General features: G+C 47.0%; 1 protein-coding gene across 2 annotated transcripts in view; it reads left to right on the top strand.

The window, feature by feature from the left end:
• The window catches only part of GRIN3B (glutamate ionotropic receptor NMDA type subunit 3B), a gene marked incomplete at its 5' end in the record, with an annotated part of 39,332 nt that extends 24,057 nt beyond the window's left edge, over positions 1–15,275 (top strand). For both annotated transcript variants that reach the window (XM_082206287.1, XM_082206288.1), the window contains 4 exons: positions 6,159–6,310; positions 8,315–8,479; positions 9,069–9,136; positions 11,495–15,275. In XM_082206287.1, coding sequence (XP_082062413.1) covers positions 6,159–6,310; positions 8,315–8,479; positions 9,069–9,136; positions 11,495–11,897 — 788 coding nt within the window. In that variant the 3' untranslated portion in view covers positions 11,898–15,275. The remainder of the gene's footprint in view (positions 1–6,158; positions 6,311–8,314; positions 8,480–9,068; positions 9,137–11,494) is intronic.
• Positions 15,276–21,279: the final 6,004 nt, after the last annotated feature.

Below are 21,279 nucleotides of genomic sequence, written 5' to 3'. Positions count from 1 at the left end.
CCCCCCCCCCACACACAAGCTGTCCTTTAGGGGAAAGCCCCCCCCCCCTCTTTGAGGGCCATGTGCTCTTCTGAGTGACCTATCAGGAATGTGGCTTTAAGTTTGAAAAAAGGTTTGTAAGAACATTAGGAGAGCTACAGGATCAGACCAATGGTCTGTCTACTCCAGCATTATGGGAAGCGGAGAAGCAAGACTGTGGAGACGCGTAGAATGGTAGAGTTGGGAGGGTCCACCAAGGGTCATCTAGTCCAACCCCCTGAAATACAGGAATCACAGCTAAAGCATCCCCAACAGGTGGGCATCCAACCTCTGCTTAAAAGCCTCCAGTGAAAGGGGTCCCCTCAAACTCTCCCACTCCGTGGTGCTGTGAGTTGAACTGAACCTTAATAAGTTCTAGAGTAAAGGTAAAGGTAAAGGGGCCCCTGACCATTAGGTCCAGTTATGGCCGACTCAGGTTGCGGCGCTCATCTCGTTTTATTGGCTGAGGGAGCCGGCGTACAGCTTCTGGGTCATGTGGCCAGCAGGACTAAGCTGCTTCTGGCAAACCAGAGCAGCGCACGGAAACGCCGTTTACCTTCCCACCGGAGCCGTGCCTATTTATCTACTTGCACTTTGAGGTGCTTTCGAACTGCCAGGTTGGCAGGAGCAGGGACCAAACAAAGGGACCGTCATGGGAATTCGAACCGCCGATTTTCTGATCAGCAAGTCCTAGGCTCTGTGGTTTAACCCACAGCACCACCCGTTTCCCTAGGTTCTAGAATAGCCCCCATTAAATCAGTGGACTGAAGTGAGTCACCACCTTTTCATTTCAATAGGTTGCCTCTGAGTGGGACTCCCTACGTCTGCGAATTTCAAGGAGTCTTCTCTGAGTAGAACTCACAGTCGGGTTTTGTGTGTGTGTGTGTGTGTTTGGGTGAAGTGTTTGTGTCTGGCACCTCTTGTGCCTAGCATTTGGGGGTTCCACTGAGCCGTTCCCTGCAACTGAAGCTCCCTGCTCCTGCATGAAAATCTGTTTCATTTTTTGTTTCTTACTTCCTCTCCACTCCTTCCCACGCTGGAATATTCTGTTTCCCCATCCCTCTGCCCCAGGAGCAGCCAGTGGTTTGCAAGGGGCGGCCTTGCAAACTTTGCTGCAAATCCTCTTTGGGTTTATGGGGTACGGAGGTGGAGGTGGAGGTGGAGGAGGGGTGGGGGAGAGGAGCACCCAGTACCCCCTAACGCTTTCGCTCCTTCTTGACATCCCTAATTATTTCCAGGCTGCCCTCGCTGGAGCATCATCTGAAATGCTTTTTGATCTCCCTGTTTCTCATTAGCTCTTCGGCAAACTGGGGAGCCGAGCGGAATACAAATGAACCCATTATTTCTCTCTCTCTCTCTCGCCCCCCCCACCACGCTTGATTCCCACTCCCCAATAATTGATCCAGTCTCATCTGCCAGATTTATATTTTTTGAGAGAGGAGGGGTGGTTTTTTGTCAGTGTGGTGAGGAGAAGATTCTTTATTTCATTTTATAACGTACATCAAACAGAGAGAACAGGTGAAAATTGAAAGATGAAAACGATAGAATGAGTGCAGTCGCAGAGGAGTTCAAATAACAAAATCTAAGTTGAGAATGTAAGTTTTATCAGATTATCTATTTGCAAGGCTCGTGATGTGGGCTGCCGTGAAAATGATGCTTTATATGGCGTAAAGGAGTGCCAAATTGCATTAAAAACGCCAGGAGGTTCCAGTCCTTGTCAAAATATCAAATTATGCGTAATTTTCTCCCTATTCCAGAGTGAGTGGTACCAAGTGGCCAGTGTAAGATTTGAGAGGTGTTTTCCATTGAGCGGCAACGACTGTCAAGAGGAGACTGATTGTTTTGACAATATATCGCCAAAAATACTCTGTGACTTTTAATTTTGAACAGCAAACTATAGCTTCTTTAGTAATGTTTAGTGTTTCTGCCAAGATTTAACTCCAGAAATCTTTTACCAGTGTGTACATTCCACCCTAAATGAGAGTTGACTGCCAGGGGGTATCCTTGACCCCAAGGTGAAGTGATTGACAGGTCAGAGAATCTCCCCCCTCCCTCTTTTTCTTCCCCAACTGTAGACTGTTTATGACATTACTGTCTCATATTGAATATGAATGATCTGTAGAAAGAACTCTTATGAACTGAAAGCAGAGGCTCTGTATGTACTTTTGCAACCCAAGAAAAACTTTTAATAAAAACAAATTTTTAACAAAAACGAGAATGGGTTTGGAAAAAATTTGTTCTTATTAAAGATTTCCTTGGGTTACCTAAGTACATACAGTGTCTCTGCTTTCAGTTCATAGAGTTCTTTCTACGGATCAGTTACATTAAGGTGCAAAGTTGCATCAGCAACAATAGGAAGGTTGAATAGATTTGTCTTGTCGGTCCATATCGACTTATTTATCCACCCACCCACCCACTAGGATATGGTGAATAAAACTGCCAGTACCGTAACACCATTTATATCCATCTGTGGTCAGACTACACTTGTAGAATCATAGAATGGTAGAGTTGGAAGGTGACCCCCAGGGTCATCTAGTCCAACCCCCTGCAATAAATAATAATAATAATAATAATAATAATAATAATAATAATAATAATAAAATTATTTATACCCCACCCTTCCTGGTTCAGAAAACCAGGCTCAGGGTGGCTAACAACAAATTTAAAACACTTAATTGATGCAACAAAAAACAGCATAAAATGCAGTATAAAACGTGAATAACAATAAATTCAGAATTCAAAAATCAATTTGGGGGGAAATCCATCCAATAAACATTAGATGATCACCAGGGCTAGCTGGCTAAATTAGTCCTGTTTGGGCCAGCGAGGAGACCAGGGGAGAATTAGCTGTGGGATCCCAGAGCGGGGAATCTTCATAAAAAGGGGAGGGGGAGGGAAGGAAGGGGAATAAAGATCAGGCTAAGTTCAAATTGAAAGCCAGGCGGAATAGCTCTGTCTTGCAGGCCCTGCGGAAGGAGGTTAAATCCTGCAGGGCCCTGGTCTCATGGGACAGAGCATTCCACCAGGTCGGAGCCACCACTGAGAAGGCCCTGGCTCTGGTGGAGGATAGTCTGACTTCCTTAGGGCCCAGGACCTCTAAACTATGATTATTCGTGGACCTTAAGGTCCTTTGGGGGGCAGACCAGGAGAGGCGGTCCCATAAATACGGGGGCCCTAAGCCACAAAGGGCTTTAAAGGTCGAGACCAGCACCTTGAACCTGACCCTGTATTCTACCGGGAGCCAGTGCAGCTGGAAAAGCACTGGGTGAATACACTCCCATGGCAGGGACCCCGTGAGGAGCCTCGCTGCAGCATTCTGCACCCGCTGGAGTTTCTGGGACAGCTTCAAGGGCAGCCCCGCGTAGAGTGAATTGCAGTAGTCAAGCCTGGAGGTGACTGTCGCATGGATCCCTGTGGGGCTGGTGGGGCTCTAACCTCCAACCTCCTGATTAACAGCCAAATGTTTAGGTTCCTGTGTCCAGTTTTGGTCGCCTCGCCTCAAAAATGGGGATAGAATAAGTTCAGAAAAGGCCCCACGAAGGATCAGATGGAACGGATCAAATGTGAGGAGAGGCTGCAGCGTTTGGCGTTTCCCAGTTCAGGGAAAAGACGAGTGAGAGATGTCCTGCGGGAAGTTTGTAAAATGATGCGTGGCATGGAGAAAGGGGGGAGGGAGTTTTTAATGTTTGACATTTTATTAAGTTTTTATATGTGCCGGAAGCCATCCAGAGTGGCTCAGCCAGATGGGCGGGATATAAAGAAGTTGTTGTTGTTTGGCTTAGGGTTGTTGTTGTTATTGCTGTTGTTGTTGTTATTACAGTGATACCTCAGGTTACATATGCTTCAGGTTACAGACTCCGCTAACCCAGAAATAGTGCTTCAGGTTAAGAACTTTGCTTCAGGATAAGAACAGAAATCGTGCAGCGGCGGTGCAACAGCAGCAGGAGGCCCCATTAGCTAAAGTGTTGCTTCAGGTTAAGAACAGTTTCAGGTTAAGAACGGACCTCCGGAACGAATTAAGTACTTAACCCGAGGTACCACTGTATTCCTTCCTCTCCTGACACACTACAGCTTGCATGAAGCTGAAGGTTGGGGTATTCAGGACGGATGAAAGAAAGGACTTCTTTCATGCAGTTAAACTGTGGAACTCACTGCCTCAAGAAGCCACCAACTTGGTTGGTTTTAAAAGAGGATGAGACAAATTCACAGAGGATGTCTACTAGCCAGGATGGTTGGAGGTGGCAATGCAATGCTAGTTGCTGGAAACCACAGGAGGGGAGAATTACTCCTTTTTGTGGGGGGGGGTGTCTTGCCTTCAGGTTTCCCTTGGGGGCCTCTGGTTGGCCACTGTGAGAAGAGGAGCCGGACTAGATGGGCCACTGGACTTATCTGGCAGCCAGGCTTTGAAAATATTTTATTTTATTTTATTTTATTTTATTATTTATGTTCTTATATTACATCGGTAAAGAATATCATATTACAATACAATGCTTATTATCATATAATTTTCAACATGTATACAAAATGTATACACAAAGTTTATATACCTAAAGATAACAAAAAAAGGGGGGAACAAGGACAAAAAACTATTCCAAAGTCATATCTGTACCAACACTTTGGACTTCCTGTCTGTCCCGTTGTATATTCCTTTTTTACAATTGAATGTACTCTTATTACTGTGTATATTCTTTACATTTTGTCCAATACATTCCTATATCAATATGTACCCTTGGTCTTATTTCTCAACTGCGTCTCTCTTCAACGTCAATCAAATGCTAGCATAGATAGTGAACCTTTGCTGTATTTTTTAACATATACCTTATATCTATCCCACTTATCCATAAATTTTTGTTTTGAGTTGCCTCTCGGGCTGTTTGTCAACTGCGCCATTTCAGCAAATTCTTGTAGCTTGACATGCCAATCGGTTATTGTCGGCGCTGCTTCTTCCTTCCACCCCTTTGCCACCAAAGTCCGAGCTGCAGCCATTGCATATTGAAAATATTTTAATGGAAGCTCCATGTCCAGAGGCAGTCTATCTGGATCCTTAGGTTCTCAGGGGGACTTGGCCACGGTGAGGATGCTGGACCAGAGAGGCCACTGGCCTGATCTAGCAGTTGGGTTCTCCTTGTTTTTGTTACGGAAAAGGAGCAATGCAGCAGCGAGCTGCAGCTGGCTAGAAAGCAAAACATGATAGGAATGTTTGGGACTGTACCGTGAGAACAAAGGGGCAGTCTATTCACTGTGCTGAGCACCGGATGTTAGCTCAGAGTGTCATCTGACCTGTACAGGAAGTACAGGAGGTGGAGTTTGTCTCTCTGCTGTTGGTGTCTGAAGAGAGCAGACGCGTTTCTCTGTAATGCTGCAAAGACAGAAATAAAGGCATGTAAATACATTTCTGTCTGTCTCTTTCCCCTCCCTGGGGGAAGCAGGGAGCAGGGAAGAGTGGTGTGTTCTTCTCACATTTGAGGAGGATCGCCGATCGTGACCTAGCCTGGATCCTGCTCGGGAATGCAGACAGGGAGGTCAACAAGGAGATCAAGCCGGGTGCCTGGAGAGTGGCCAGTTTCTATGATAAGGCTTGAAATCCGACAGTTTTATGTTCTAATATCTGACTGATGGAACGCGGGTGGCGCTATGGGATGCTATGGGTGCTGCTGTGGGTTAAATCACTGAGCCTCTTGGGCTTGCTGATCAGAAGGTCGGCTGTTCCAATCCCCGCGACAGGGTGAGCTCCCGTTGCTCGGTCCCTGCTCCTGCCAACCTAGCAGTTCAAAAGCACATCAAGTGCAAGTAGATAAATAGGTACCACTCCGGCGGGAAGGTAAACGGCGTTTCCGTGCACTGCTCTGGTTCGCCAGAAGCGGCTTAGTCAGGCTGGCCACATGACCCGGAAGCTGTACGCCGCCTCCCTCGGCCAGTAAAGCGAGATGAGCGCCACAACCCCAGAGTCGGCCACGACTGGACCTAATGGTCAGGGGTCCCTTTTCCCCTTTACATTTTTTATCTGACTGATATTAGAACCAGAATGCACTCTGCACATGCTCGAAACCCAGATTGGTGTTCCTCCAGCAACACCCTTTATTTATTTCTCTTTTTTTGCGCCGAACCACCAAAATGTCTGTGTTTCTGCCACCTTCCAGGCTACGGGATCGGCCTTCCCCAGAACTCGCCCCTGACCTCCAACATCTCAGAGTTCATCAGCCGCTACAAATCGTCCGGCTTCATGGACCTTCTCCACGACAAATGGTACAAGATGGTCCCCTGTGGAAAGAGGGTCTTTGCTGTCACCGAGGTATGGGGGGGGCTGGGGAAAGGGGGGGTTGCAGAGCACACAATTAAAGAACAATTGTGCATTGTTGCAAAAGTTGGGTGCCAGCCCCCACTCTCTGCAAGACTCCAGGGGTTTCCAGGCACTCGCCCAGGGTCTGTGGTCCCTTGGGTCTCCAGCTGTTTTTGGACTACAATTCCCATCATCCCTGACCGCAGGTCCTGCTAGCTAGGGATGATGGGAGTTGTAGTCCAAAAAAAAGAGCTGGAGGCTCAAGTTTGGGAATCCCTGGGTTAGAGTATCAGACTAGGACCTGGGTTCACAGAAGCCTTCCTACTAGGTATTTTAGGCCAAGATATACCGAAAGAAAAGAGGATTCTATTTATGTATGCCACTACAGCTGCGAGAATGCTGATTACACAAAATTGGAAGACTGGAGAAATGCCAACTAAAGAACAATGGCAAGAGAAGTTGATGAACTATGCAGAACTGGCAAAAATGGCAGACAGATTAAGAGAAAAAGGCAACAGCGACTTTGAAAAAGAATGGGAACCCTTTACATTATACCTGCAGAAACAAAGAAAGTCTATAGACTTGATGGCAGGATTTAAATAAACATTCACATTGTTAGTATTAGAAAATGTGTAGAAGATGGAGAAATAATATGGTGTACTCATTTTTTTAGGTTTGATGTTATTGTATAAATATGTTATTAGTAACTTTTTCTTTTAGGAGGCAGCAAAGTGGTGAAAGGAGAAACAAACCAGAAGCGGAAGTTGGGGGAAGCCTAGCAGGGGAGGGAGGGAGGAATATATAGTAAATGTTAAGAATTTGAGATGTGTGTAATGAATGAAAAAGAAAAATGAATAATTTTTTTTAAGGACCTGGGTTCAAATCCCCGCTTGGCAGTGAAGCTCGCAAGGGGTGGCCTTTTGGGGTCAGTCACCGCCATCAGCCCTGCCAGCCTCGCAGGGTGGTTGGGGGGATTAAATGAGGAGGGGAAGAGCCACCTTGGGGGAAAGGGGGGGGCATAAATAGATAATGATAATAGATACAGTAAGGGGGGGAAAGTATTTGATCCCCTGCTAAATTTGCCCGTTTGCCCTCTGATGAAGAAATGACCAGTCCATAATTTTAATGGTAGGTTTATTGTAGCTGCGAGAGACAGAATAACAACAGGAAAACCCCCAGAAACCCAGAAGACAAAAGTCAAAGATTGATGTGCATTATAATGAGTGAAATAAGTATTTGATCCCTTTGCAAAAGATGACTTGGTGGCAAAACCCTTGTTGGCAATTACAGAGGTCAGAGGTTTCTTGTCGGTGGCCACCAGGTTTGCACACATCTCAGGAGGTACCGTATTTTTTGCACCATAACACTCACTTTTTTCCTCCTAGAAAGTAAGGGGAAATGTCTGTGTGTGTTATGGAGGGAATGCCTACTGGTGGCATGCCTACGGATTTTCCTCCTCTACAAACTATGTGCGTGTTATGGTCAGGTGCGTGTTATAGAGCGAAAAATACGGTATTTTGCCCCACTCCTCTTTGCAGATCCTCTCCAAGTCAGGAAGACTTCAAGGCTGATGTGTAGCTACTCGCACCTTCAGCTCCCTCCACAGATTTTTGATGGGATTAAGGTCTGGAGACTGGCTAGGTCATTCCAGGACCTTAATGGGCTTCTTCTTGAGCCACTCCTTTGTTGGACTTGGCCTTTGTGTGTTTGGGGTCATTGTCTTGCTGGAATACCCATCCTCAACCCATTTTCAGTGTCCTGGCTCAGGGAAGGAGGTGCTCACCCAAGATATGACGATACATGGTCCCGTCCATCGTCCCTTTGATGCAGTGAAGGTGTCCTGTACTCTTAGCAGAAAAACACCCCCAAAGCATAATATGTCCCCCTCCATGTTTGACGGTGGGGATGGTGTTCTTGGGGTCGTAGGCAGCGCTCCTCCTCCTCCAAATACGGCGAGTGCCCACTGTATGCGTGGGCTCTGAGCTGTGCTCATTCTGTCTCTCTCTCCTTGCCCAGACCCTGCAGATGGGCATCTACCACTTTTCGGGTCTCTTTGTCCTGCTTTGCATTGGTCTCTGTGGCTCTTTGCTGACTTCCCTCGGAGAGCACATCTTCTACCGCCTCATCTTGCCTCGCATCAAACGCAAGAAGAAGTTCAACTACTGGCTTCACACCAGCCAGGTAAGAGGTTGCCTCCCAAACTTGCCAAAGCCCATGCTGACCGTGCAGGATGGAGATCCACAGGTGGCGGCCTCCTCTTCTGTTCCCCTCTCTTAAGCATGGGATGGAGGGCGGCTGGTTCATCCACCCACCGCATTCCTCCCAGGTGCGTCTTCAAAGAAGAAAATTCCTGCCCGCCAGAGACCAGCCAGCTCTTTGTGTCTCAAAAGAACCAGTTCCCAAGCTTGCGTTGTTGATAGGATTTGCAGCTTAAATTCAAATAAGGGAAAGCTAATTCGCAGGGGCGGCGTTGCAAGGTGTTTCTGGTTTCAACCAGTGGGTTGGGGTGGATGACCTCCTGGGATCCCATCCAACTCTATGGTTCTGTTGCACGCTGATTGGACCACTTTCCTGCTTTCTGCTCACATTGCAAAGCATTTAACTGTGAAAACCTGAGGATTCCCAAGGAAATCATGTTTCTGAGTATCAGTGGGAGCTGCATGCACCTCACATGCTCAGAGACACTGTGGTTTTTTTGCCAATTTAGATGTTATCTAGCCAATCTGAGGCCTGACCATTACTTTCTTAATTTGTTTTTAATATATGCCAGAAAATCCACCGGGCGCTGAACATGGGTTTGGAGGAGCAGAGGAACAAAAAGCTGAATTTGGAGAAAAGGTAAATAAGGAAACATTCCGCACTCGGATTTGCTGCTTGCTCTGAACTCTGTTGCTTTATCTCGGGATAAATTTTGCAGCCGGAAAGAATTTGGCTTCCATTGTCCGGATTTAATTGGCTGCTAAGGAGGAGCTTTGGGGACGCTGGTGGCAATGTGGGTTAAACCACAGAGCCTAGGACTTGCCGATCAGAAGGTTGGCGGTTCGAATCCCCGTGACGGGGTGAGCTCCCGTTGCTCGGTCCCTGCTCCTGCCAACCTAGCAGATCGAAAGCACCTCAAAGTGCAAGTAGATAAATAGGTACCACTCCGGCGGGAAGGTAAACGGCGTTTCCATGCGCTGCTCTGGTTCGCCAGAAGCGACTTAGTCATGCTGGCCACATGACCCGGAAGCTGTACGCCGGCTCCCTTGGTCAATAAAGCGAGATGAGCGCCGCAAGCCCAGAGTCGGCCACGACTGGACCTAATGGTCAGGGGTCCCTTTACCCTTTACCTTTTAAGGAGGAGTTTATGCCATTGGGCTTTTCTTCCTATATACATAAAATTGTAAGGCTGTTGTCATGCTATCTGATGCAGGACTTTCTCAGGGGGCACTAAGAAAGATGGAAGTGTAGTGATGGAGGAAGGGGGAGGCTGTTGTTGTAGGACAGGGATGTCCAACAGGTCCATGATCTACTGATAGATCCCTGCGAGGTTTTGGTAGATCGTGGTAGATTGCTGGCTCCCTTTCCTTAGCAGTGGTAGAATAGATTCCAGCCCCCTTGGCCCGTCCTCCATTGTAGCACAATCTGCCGAAGGGGGAGTTTTTAATTCTGTGAGTAGATCGCAGTCTCTTGGGAGTTGGCCACCCCTGTTGTAGGAGAGGCAGCCACTCCACATCAGGATTTGACCAGGTGCCCAGTATAAGCTAGCATATGCAAATTCCATGCAATTAGCATATGCAAATGTCATGCAAATTAGTACAGACAAACGTTATGCAACACAGCACAGGGAAACGTTGTGCAGCTTAGCATTGGCAAATGTCATGCAAATGTCCCCCAAATTAGCAAGGGCAAATATGCAAACCAGCACAAGCTAATGTAAATTGGCATAGGCAAATCTTATGCAAATTTCCTTTGGGAGCCTGTGCATCAAGCTCTTTAACCAGCCAGCGGTGCCCCCACAATTGGACATGAAGCTCACAGGGAGACCTAGGGGGCCAATTACTGCTTCTCAGCCTTCCCTACCTCAGAGGGTTGTTGTGCTTTTTCCTCTCTCTTTTTGTCCAAACTAATACTTTGATCTAAATACAATAATGAGAAAGGGGTTGGGAGAGAGAAAGGAAGAGAGGGGGGGAGAAAGAAAGAAAGAAAGAAAGAAAGAAAGAAAGAAAGAGGTTAAAAGAGAGAGAAATAAAATTCAGAAAGGAAAGGACTTCCGATGCGTCATCTATTCGCTACAAATATAAACAATATTCACTCAACAAAGCTATTTTCTATAAGCAAACATGATCTTCAATCCTTGAATCCTAATGTCATTATTTCTTTTTCTTTTTCACGCAAAATCTTTCCAATCTTTAACAAATGTTAACAATGACTTTTCTCTGATTAAACATGTCTCAGCTCAGTCCATAAGTTTTAATAGCCATTCTTCCATCGTTGGTCATGATTTGTCCTTCCATCACATTAGCGCATGTAAAAGTCTCACGGCCATGAACATACAGTGGTACCTCGGGTTACAGGCGCTTCAGGTTACAGACTCCGCTAACCCTGAAATAGTACCTCGGGTTAAGAACTTTGCTTCAGGATGAGGAACAGAAATTGCACGGCAGCAGTGGGAGGCCCCAGTAGCTAAAGTGGTGCTTCAGGTTAAGAACAGTTTCAGGTTAAGAACAGACCTCCGGAACGAATTAAGTTCTTAACCCGAGGTACCACTGTATCTGACTTTTAGAAGACATCTGTATTGGGAAGTTTTTCAATGTTTGACATTTTATTTTGTTTTTATATATGCCAGGGTATAAATAACAAAATTCTAATAATAATAATAATAATAATAATAATAATAATAATAATTTGTTTGTTTGTTTGTTTGTTTGTTTGTTTGTTTGTTTATACCCCGCCCATCTGGCTGGGTTTCTCCAGCCACTCTGGGCAGCTTTCAATATAATATTAAAATACAATAATGTATTCAAAATTAATTATTATTATTCCAACTCTACAGTTCTATGCTTCTATTATATGTTCCCACTGTGCCATCCGTATACAGGGTTGTTGTGTTGAGGACGATCTGCCTTGAGCTCCTGGGAGGAAAAAGTGGGGCATGAATGAATGCATAAAGAAAGCCAATTCTCCCTCTTTTCTCCTCTCTGCCTTCCCTCAAAGGTGCAACATCCAAAAGAGCCAAGAGGAACCAGAGGGCCCCCCGCCGCCCCCGCCGCCCTCCAACCAGCCAGGTTGGAACAACCTCCGCCGGGCAGCCGTGAAGAAGGAGGACAAGCGCGTCCACTTCAACATCGAGAACGCCCCGGACGAGGCTTCGGATGAGGAGCGAGAGGCCCCCGTTTGGCACTGCATGAACGGCCAGGATCCACAGCAGGGCAGCAAGGAGGACAAAGAGAAGGAGCTGAAGGAGCTGGAGAGCAAGATTGAGGACATGCGCGAGCAGCTGCGGGCTGCCCTGGTGCGCAAGAGCGAGCTGATGGTGGCGCTGGGGCCACCACCCAAGGCGCCCCGCCTGCCGCCCGCCCTCAAGGCCTTGATCAAGGAGAGCAACGAGGACAGGTGATGCCCAGGGGCGGGGGCCACCTCTCGCCGGCTGGCAGTGCGCGGCGGCTCCAGCCAGTTGTGGAGACGGACAGCAACGAGCGCTCGGGCTCTGGAACACTTTCGGAAAGGCTGCAGGAGGACTTCTGCGCTTGAGCGCTGCTGGGATACAGCTTGGGGTGGCCAGCCGTGGGCACAGGGAAAAGGTTTGCTCTTGACTCTGCTACGTGTCCCGGAGTCGTTTTGCAAGAGGGGGCTGCAGCAGGTGGGGTGCTGAGCCTGCACTTTGCATGCAGACGTTTCCAGGATCAACGCGCGGCAATGCCAGTTTTTGTTTTTTTGAAGATCTCAAGTAGCAAGCGAGTCCCAGGAGAGAGCCGTTATATATATATATAAGGCTGCTTTGTTCGTACGTTCAGACCCCGACACACTAGATCTCACCGCCGCAAGCTGGTTCTCAGTAGGTTTGCCAAGCAGCGGCTGGGCACATAGGAGCAGGCCTGCAAGCAATCAGTTGGCGCACTCTCCGGCCACCAGGTGCCGTCCCTCGCAGGATCCAGTGAAACGTATATTGGAATGGCAGAACAGTCAGGGAAGGGGGAATGCAGTCGGTCAGGGACAAAACACAGAGTTTTGAAAGGAAGGCAGTCTGAGGTTCAGTCCTTTGCAGTGACACCAGGTCTTGGGAGGGCCGTTGTCTTTGAGCTCCTCCACCTAGGACTCCAACTCCCAGCATTCCCAGGGCCAGTGGTCAAGGAGGAGGATGGGAGTTGGAGTCCTGCAACACCAGGAAAGCCGTGGGTGTCCTCAGCAGTGTCAAACGAGAGATGGGCAAATGTCTCTGTTCAGAAGAGGCACTCTTTCCTGGGAGCAGGGAAGGCCTCTTCAGAGGTCAGGGCTGCTGACCAAGAGGCGGGAGTGATGGGCACCAGTCTGGATGGTTCAAAACAGGACCAGATAAATTCGTGGAGGAAGAGAGGGCGATTGAGGGCCACTGGTGAGGCTGGGCAGTGTCTGGTTTCCAGCATTGTGATAGATATCACCAACTAAACATTGCGATACATAGATATGTCACGATGTCTGAAATAAGGATGGAGCTATGTAGAGGCACTGGCTGGTCCCACATTGTGATTTTTGCATAGCACACAAACAAATTATGATACCACGAGATGGACTTCAAACCGGTTTTGGATGATATATTGATATATCACCCAGCCGTAGCTACGAGCCAGGACAGCTGTGCTCTCTGCGTCCACGGTCAGAGCAGCCACGCTTCTGAATCCCAGTTGCTGGAGACCTTGGGGCGGTGTGTGTCAGGGGGAGAGATGCTGCTGCTTGCATTTTGGGGGCATCTGGTGAGGAGAGGGGGCTAGACTAGATGCCTCTCTTTGTCCTCAGCCAGCTGCAAAACTCATCTCGAGTTCTTTTGAGCTGGGAGTTCAGCAATTTCTTGGAGGGCCACAAGACTCCCCCACGATGCCTGGGGTGGACGCCCCATGGTCTGACTCTCTTAATGGCAGATTAAGATGTTCACATTTCGGAGGCTTTCGCTCTATTTCTGATAGGGCCTTTCCTTCGCTTTTCCGCAGGCGGTTTTATTTTAATGCATTTATTCCTTACGATGACCTGTTGGGTTTCCTGCACAGCTCAGAGCCTTTTGGCCTAATCAGGCTGCAACCTGGCAATTATTATTAATAATAATAATTAAGAGATTGCATTGTTTGGGCTCAGATTGCTAGCATTTCTCACCTCCTGTTCGAATGCAGTTGTGGGGCTGGGCTACCAAAGAGGTTCTTAACCAATGATTGACAAGATCGAGAGCCAGTGGGAGCAACACGGACTCTTCATGCACCCTCCCCTAGCCCCTCCCTTGAGTGGCCCTTAATGGCTGGCATGGGCCCAATCCGCACTATAGAGATAAAGCAGTGCCATGCTGCTTTAAATGCTCTTGGCTTTTTCTCCCAAAGTGTAGTTTGCTCAGGGCACTGAGAATCGACAGCAATTCCTGGAGTGGGTTAACAACCAATCAACCACTTTGAGAACTGCAAATTCTCTGGGAGGGAAATAGGGGGCACCCTAACGATTCTCAGCACCCTGAACAAACTCCACTTCCCAGAACTCCATGGGGGAAACTGAGGCTGTTTGAAGTGGTATCATAACACCAGAAATGCCTAGCGGACTAGGAATGCCAGAATGGAATCATGTGATTTGGGCCTTACAGATCCTTGCCAGTGTGCTGTAGGCTACTAGCCACAGTCTCCTGCTGGGATACCATCGCATTCTCAATTTTACGATGAACAATCCAAGATCTGTTGAGCAGCTCAGGTTTGGCGAAGGTCAACTGAAGCCAGCAGCTCAGGTTTCGCAAAGTTTAGCCTAAGTAACTTGAAGAACTGGAGGACAGGGTAAGGGGCTTGTGCAGAGTTTAGTGGGCTTTTTGTTCAGGCAGCGCCAGTTTAGCAAAACTGGGTGGGGGTGTTCTGCTTTGATCAAGCAGCTCATGTTTAGCAATGCTTAGCTTATAGCAAAGATTAACTAACTTGCCAAGGAGCAGTGGGACTTTTTGTGGATCTGCGATTTGATTGAGCCGCAGAATAAGTGGAAAGCTTCTTCCAAAATTAGGTTGCAGAGGACATATTGCAAATGACATCATTGCTCGGGCAAAGATCAGTTCCCAGAAAAGTCTTGCTTTCATTAATCAACAGTATAATTAAGCTCAGATGTGATGCTGGTTTTTGCCAATGCTTCCAGTTGGAACAAGGGAGGGGGGCATAGCTATTGGGGACCCTCAGATTGCTGGTATAATTTATTATCCCCCTCATCCTTTCTGCTTATCCTCACAGCACGTAGGTGAGCGAATGAACCTGCTGTGCCCATTTTGCAGCAGGGAAAAACTGAGGCTGAGAGGCAACAAGCCAGTTCACAGTTCATTCAACGCTGGCACCCTCCAAGAAGACCCACAACGAAAGAGTGAAAAAATTCACCCATGTAATCGTCACTTGCAAACACATATTGAAAGAGCCAGATCGGTGTCTGTTAAATATGGGTGGATTGTTGAAGGGAACATCAAAATTATGCAAAATAGAATAGTATAGCTATATAGAACAACTTTGTAACATGAAAAGGAACACATTAAAACTGGTATTACTTTTAAATGCTCATTTGTTAGAAAGAGAAATCAACCTGCCTGTTCTTTTGCTCTGGTTGTACAGAGCATTTTAAATCGATTCTCTGTGTATGTGCATGTATCTTCCTATATATATAATATTGTAAGGCTGTCATCACGCAGATCTGGGCTTGCACTACAAATCCTCCACTGTGGGCTGGGTGATGCGGACCCTACATTTTTATGCATATAAGAAGATATATACATGGAATAGTGGCTTCATAATAGATCACTGCAGGAATCATAGAATCCTAGAGTTGGAAGAGACCACAAGGGCCATCGAGTCCAACCCCCTGCCAAGCAGGAAACACCATCAGAGCACTCCTGACATATGGTTGTCAAGCCTCTGCTTAAAGACCTCCAAAGTAGGAGACTCCACCACACTCCTTGGCAGCAAATTCCACTGTCAAACAGCTCTTACTGTCAGGAAGTTCTTCCTAATGTTTAGGTGGAATCTTCTTTCTTGTAGTTTGGATCCATTGCTCCGTGTCCGCTTCTCTGGAGCAGCAGAAAACAACCTTTCTCCCTCCTCCATGTGACATCCTTTTATATATTTGAACATGGCTATCATATCACCCCTTAACCTCCTCTTCTCCAGGCTAAACATGCCCAGCTCCCTTAGCCGTTCCTCATAAGGCATCGTTTCCAGGCCTTTGACCATTTTGGTTGCCCTCCTCTGGACACGTTCCAGTTTGTCAGTGTCCTTCTTGAATTGTGCTGCCCAGAACTGGACACAGTACTCCAGGTGAGGTCTGACCAGAGCAGAATACAGTGGCACTATTACTTCCCTTGAACTAGATGCTATACTCCTATTGACGCAGCCCAGAATTGCATTGGCTTTTTTAGCTGCCGCGTCACACTGTTGGCTCATGTCAAGTTTGTGGTCAACCAAGACTCCTAGATCCTTTTCACATGTACTGCTCTCAAGACAGCACACAAGGAGGTGTGTGCTCAAAACCAACTCATGCAGGTTGATTTCCCCCCCCCCAAATTAGTATTTCAGGTTCTTCCCATTCTAATTTGTTCATATGCAGAAACATAGTTGTTCTATTGACACATCCACACCATATATTTGAACACACGGCTCCCCCTGCCTCAATAGTCCTGGGAACTGTAGTTCACCCCTCAAAGGGTTACAGCAGAGGTCCTGAAACTAAGGCTCGTGGGCCGGATAAGGCCTGAAGGACTCGTTTATCCAGCCCGCGGTGACCCCCGCTGCCGCCGCCCGCTCTTACCGGTGCTGTGCTGCGCGGCTACCCACTTCTGGGTCAGCGGAGCACTGGAAATAGCTTGAGCACATGCACAAGCATTATTTGCACATGCGCAAGCGTTATTTCTGGTGCACATCCGGGTCAGAGGAGGCCCGCGCACATGCGCACAAGCTATTTCCGGTGCTCCTCCGACCCAGAAGTGCGCCGGAAATAGCGTGTGCACACACATATGGGCACGTGCTGCCCTCTGGTCCACTGCGCAATCGGCGCTGGAGACACTGGCCCGAGGTGTGGTAAGTTTGCTGACCCCTGGGTTACAGCATGGGTAGGCAAACTAAGGCCCGGGGGCCAGATCTGGCCCATTCGCCTTCTCAATCCAGCATGAGTAGAATGTGTCCTTTTATTTAAAATGCATCTCTGGGTTATTTGTGGGGCATAGGAATTCGTTCACACCCCCTCCCAATATAGTCCACAAGGTCTGAGGGACAGTGGACTGGCCCCCTGCTGAAAGTTTGCTGACCCCTGGGTTACATTGTCCAGCACCATTAACGAACTACAGTTTCCAGGCATCCACATGGAAAGGCGGCTGCTTCAAATGTTTGGTATAGATGTGCTCTATATACGAGCCTGTTTTGTGGAGGTTTGATGTTCAGACCCCATTTCCTTGCAGATGTAATGCTGCAATACTCTAATGATGCAAATCACAAGCAATCACCCCAAAAGCTCACCTAGCTACTGGCTAGGCAAAGGCTCGAAAAAGGAACACAAACCGAACCCGCAAACAAGGTAAAAATTCAGGGGGGGGGGAATCCCTCTCCGCTGGAAGAATTTATTACAAAAATAACAGCACCTTGCTCAAAAACCCCAGCTGTCAAATATTCATTAAAAATAATAATCTCAGTACACCCACATTTCAGAGCTCATTATACCTTCTGCTTCAGGGGAAAGAAAATGTAGCAGGTTCTATTTTTTTATTTATTAAAAAGAGACCTCTTTGTTTTTTTATTCAGCCTAGCCAGAAGCCGTTCTGATTATGCTCAGGATGTAATATTATTTTCATTCATGAATTGCCTTTCACATAAGATATACGAAATGCAGGACAGGGGATGAGATTATAAGGGGGCGGGGAGGTAAGAAAGACTTGGAAAATAACCCAAAATGCAATCTGTATTCCAAGTAAGATGCTCTGTTTGAAATAATTTGATGTATTTTTGAGACGCCACTGATGCCATCACTCTTGAATTCATCCGTTGCAACTGATGCAGCACCAAGCTCGGTTTTGGACTCCGAATCCCATCAGCTGAAGTGTTATACGGCTGCACTGGCTGATGGGAGCTGTAGTCTAAACTTCTATAGGGTGCTTGGTTGGCGAAGGCTGGCATTTAGCCTTTGGGCACCCAGAGAGGGTCCTGTTCCTAATGATGGGCAGACGGATGATACAAGTAGCCTGCCAGGTGTTGCTTGACTACAATTCCCATCATCCTCAGCGATGCTTGGTGGTGCTGTTGGGAGTTCAGCAACACCCAGTGTAGAGTAGGTCTCCTCTCCTTGGAGATCAGGGATGGGGAACGTTTGGCTGACATTGGACTCCGGTGCCCATTAGATCCCGTCAACATGGCCTAGGAACAGAGGATGATGGGAGTTGTAGTCCAACAGAACACCTCCGGTTCAGTCGCTGGCATCTCCCTTTAAAAAAGCAACTATAGGGCAGGGCAACAAGCATTTTCAGCTTCATATGATGCCAGAATTGCATTGGATCATCTCATTTCCTAGAATCGCAGAGTTGGGACACCCAGTGGTCCTCTAGTCCAACCCTCTGCAACGCAGGAATAAAATAACAAAACTACCACAGATCTGAACTAATGCAAGCCCAAAGGCTCCCTGTTAGGCACACATGCAGCTACTTGACCAAATCATAGAATCATAGAATCATAGAGTTGGAAGAGACCACAAGGGCCATCGAGTCCAACCCCCTGCCAAGCAGGAAACACCATCAGAGCACTCCTGACATATGGTTGTCAAGCCTCTGCTTAAAGACCTCCAAAGTAGGAGACTCCACCACACTCCTTGGCAGCAAATTCCACTGTCAAACAGCTCTTACTGTCAGGAAGTTCTTCCTAATGTTTAGGTGGAATCTTCTTTCTTGTAGTTTGGATCCATTGCTCCGTGTCCGCTTCTCCGGAGCAGCAGAAAACAACCTTTCTCCCTCCTCTATGTGACATCCTTTTATATATTTTAACATGGCTATCATATCACCCCTTAACCTCCTCTTCTCCAGGCTAAACATGCCCAGCTCCCTTAGCCGTTCCTCATAAGGCATCGTTTCCAGGCCTTTGACCATTTTGGTTGCCCTCCTCTGGACACGTTCCAGTTTGTCAGTGTCCTTCTTGAATTGTGGTGCCCAGAACTGGACACAGTACTCCAGGTGTGGTCTGACCAGAGCAGAATACAGTGGCACTATTACTTCCCTTAATCTAGATGCTATACTCCTATTGATGCAGCCCAGAATTGCATTGGCTTTTTTAGCTGCCGCGTCACACTGTTGGCTCATGTCAAGTTTGTGGTCAACCAAGACTCCTAGATCCTTTTCACATGTACTGCTCTCAAGCCAGGTGTCACCCATCTTGTATTTGTGCCTCTCATTTGTTTTGCCCAAGTGCAATACTTTACATTTCTCCCTGTTAAAATTCATCTTGTTTATTTTTGCCCAGTTCTCTAATCTGTCAAGGTCGTTTTGAAGTGTGATCCTGTCCTCTGGGGTGTTAGCCACCCCTCCCAGTTTGGTGTCATCTGCAAATTTGATCAGGATGCCCTTGAGTCCATCATCCAAGTCGTTGATAAAGATGTTGAATAAGACCGGGCCCAAGACAGAACCCTGTGGCACCCCACTAGTCACTCTTTTCCAGGATGAAGAGGAACCATTGATGAGCACCCTTTGGGTGCGGTCAGCCAGCCAGTTACAAATCCACTGAGTGGTAGCATAGTCAAGACCACATTTTACCAGCTTCTTTACAAGAATATCATGGGGCACCTTGTCAAATGCCTTGCTGAAATCAAGGTAGGCTACATCCACTGCATTCCCTTCATCTACCAGGCTTGTAATTCTGTCAAAAAATGAGATCAGGTTAGTCTGACATGACTTATTTTTCAGAAATCCATGCTGACTATTGGTGATCACAGCATTCCTTTCTAGGTGCTCACAGACTGTTTGCTTAATGATCTGCTCCAGAATCTTCCCTGGTATTGATGTCAGACTGACTGGGCGGTAATTATTTGGGTCCTCTCTTTTCCCCTTTTTGAAAATAGGGACAACATTTGCCCTCTTCCAGTCTGCCGGGACTTCGCCTGTTCTCCAGGAATTCTCAAAGATGACTGCCAGTGGTTCTGAGATCACATCTGCCAGTTCTTTTAATACTCTTGGATGCAGTTCATCTGGCCCTGGAGACTTGAATACATCTAAACTAGCCAAATATTCTTGTACCATCTCCTTAGTTATTCTGGGCTGTGTTTCCTTTGCTGAATCATTTGCTCCAAATTCTTCAGGTCGGGCATTGTTTTCTTTATCGGAGAAGACTGAGGCAAAGAAGGCATTGAGGAGTTCAGCCCTTTCTGTGTCCCCTGTTTGCATTTCACCATCTTCTCCTCTGAGTGACCCCACTGTTTCTTTGTTCTTCCTTTTGCTACGAACATACCCATAAAAGCCTTTTTTGTTGCTTTTAACCTCTCTAGCAAGCCTGAGTTCATTCTGTGCTTTAGCTTTTCTGACGTTGTGTCTACACGTGCTGGCTATTTGTTTGAATTCCTCTTTGGTGGTTTCCCCCCTTTTCCATTTTTTGTACACATCCTTTTTTAATCTTAATTCAGTTAAAAGTTCTTTAGATAGCCACCCTGGCTTCTTTAGGCACCTTCCATGTTTCCGTCTCATTGGTATTGCCTGACGTTGTGCTTTTAGTATCTCCCTCTTAACAAACTCCCAGCCATCATGAACTCCCTTTCCTTTTAGTATTGTTGTCCATGGGATCTCACCCAGCACTTCCCTAAGTTTTATGAAGTCGGCTTTCTTAAAGTCAAGAAATTGAGTCCTAGTATGCTTGGCTACTCCTTTCCGCTGTATAGTAAACTTCAGAAGAGCATGATCACTCGCGCCTAATGATCCTTCCACTTCTACCCCACTAACCAGGTCATCAACATTGGTTAGGACCAGATCTAAAATGGCTGTTCCTCTTGTTGCTTCTCCCACTTTCTGGACAATGAAGTTGTCTGCAAGGCCAGTGAGGAATCTGTTTGACCTTATGCTCTTGGCTGAGTTTGACGTCCAACAAATATCTGGGTAATTGAAGTCCCCCATTACTACTATCTCCCTTCCTTTTGCATGCTTGGCCATCTGTTCCAGGAAGGCATCATCTATGTCCTCCGTTTGGCTTGGGGATCTATAGTAAACTCCCACAATGAGGTCTCTGTTATTCTTCTCTCCCTTAATTTTGACCCAAATGCTCTCACTTTGGCTTTGAGGATCTAAATCTTGGATCTCTTCACAGGTATACACATCCCTGACATATAACGCCACTCCTCCTCCTTTCTTGTCTGGTCTGTTTCTCTGAAATAGATTGTATCCCCCCATTATTACATTCCAATCGTGGGACTTATCCCACCAGGTTTCAGTGATGCCTATTATGTCATATTTAGTTTGCTGTACCAAGAGCTCAAGCTCATCTTGTTTATTTCCCATGCTTTGCGCATTAGTGTACAGACATTGAAGTCCATTAATCATTCCCCCGTGTCTCTTATTTAAGGATTTTTTCCTCCCACCACTAGGTCCGCGTGCTGTTTGCTCCATTTGGTCTATGACATTTGGATGATCATCTTCATTAATTGATAGACTCCTACCTTCAGGAGCACTGTCTCCCTCCCCCACATTAGTCAGTTTAAAGCCCTCCTGATGAGGTTTCTGAGATTTTTGGCAAAAACATTTCTCCCAACCGTTGTGAGGTGCAGCCCATCACTTGCCAGAAGTCCATCTTCAAGAA

This window comes from Podarcis vaucheri, assembly GCF_965113315.1.
Source record: "Podarcis vaucheri genome assembly, chromosome: 18".
NCBI lineage: Eukaryota > Metazoa > Chordata > Lepidosauria > Squamata > Lacertidae > Podarcis > Podarcis vaucheri.
This window is presented reverse-complemented; position numbering and strand designations above follow the sequence as displayed.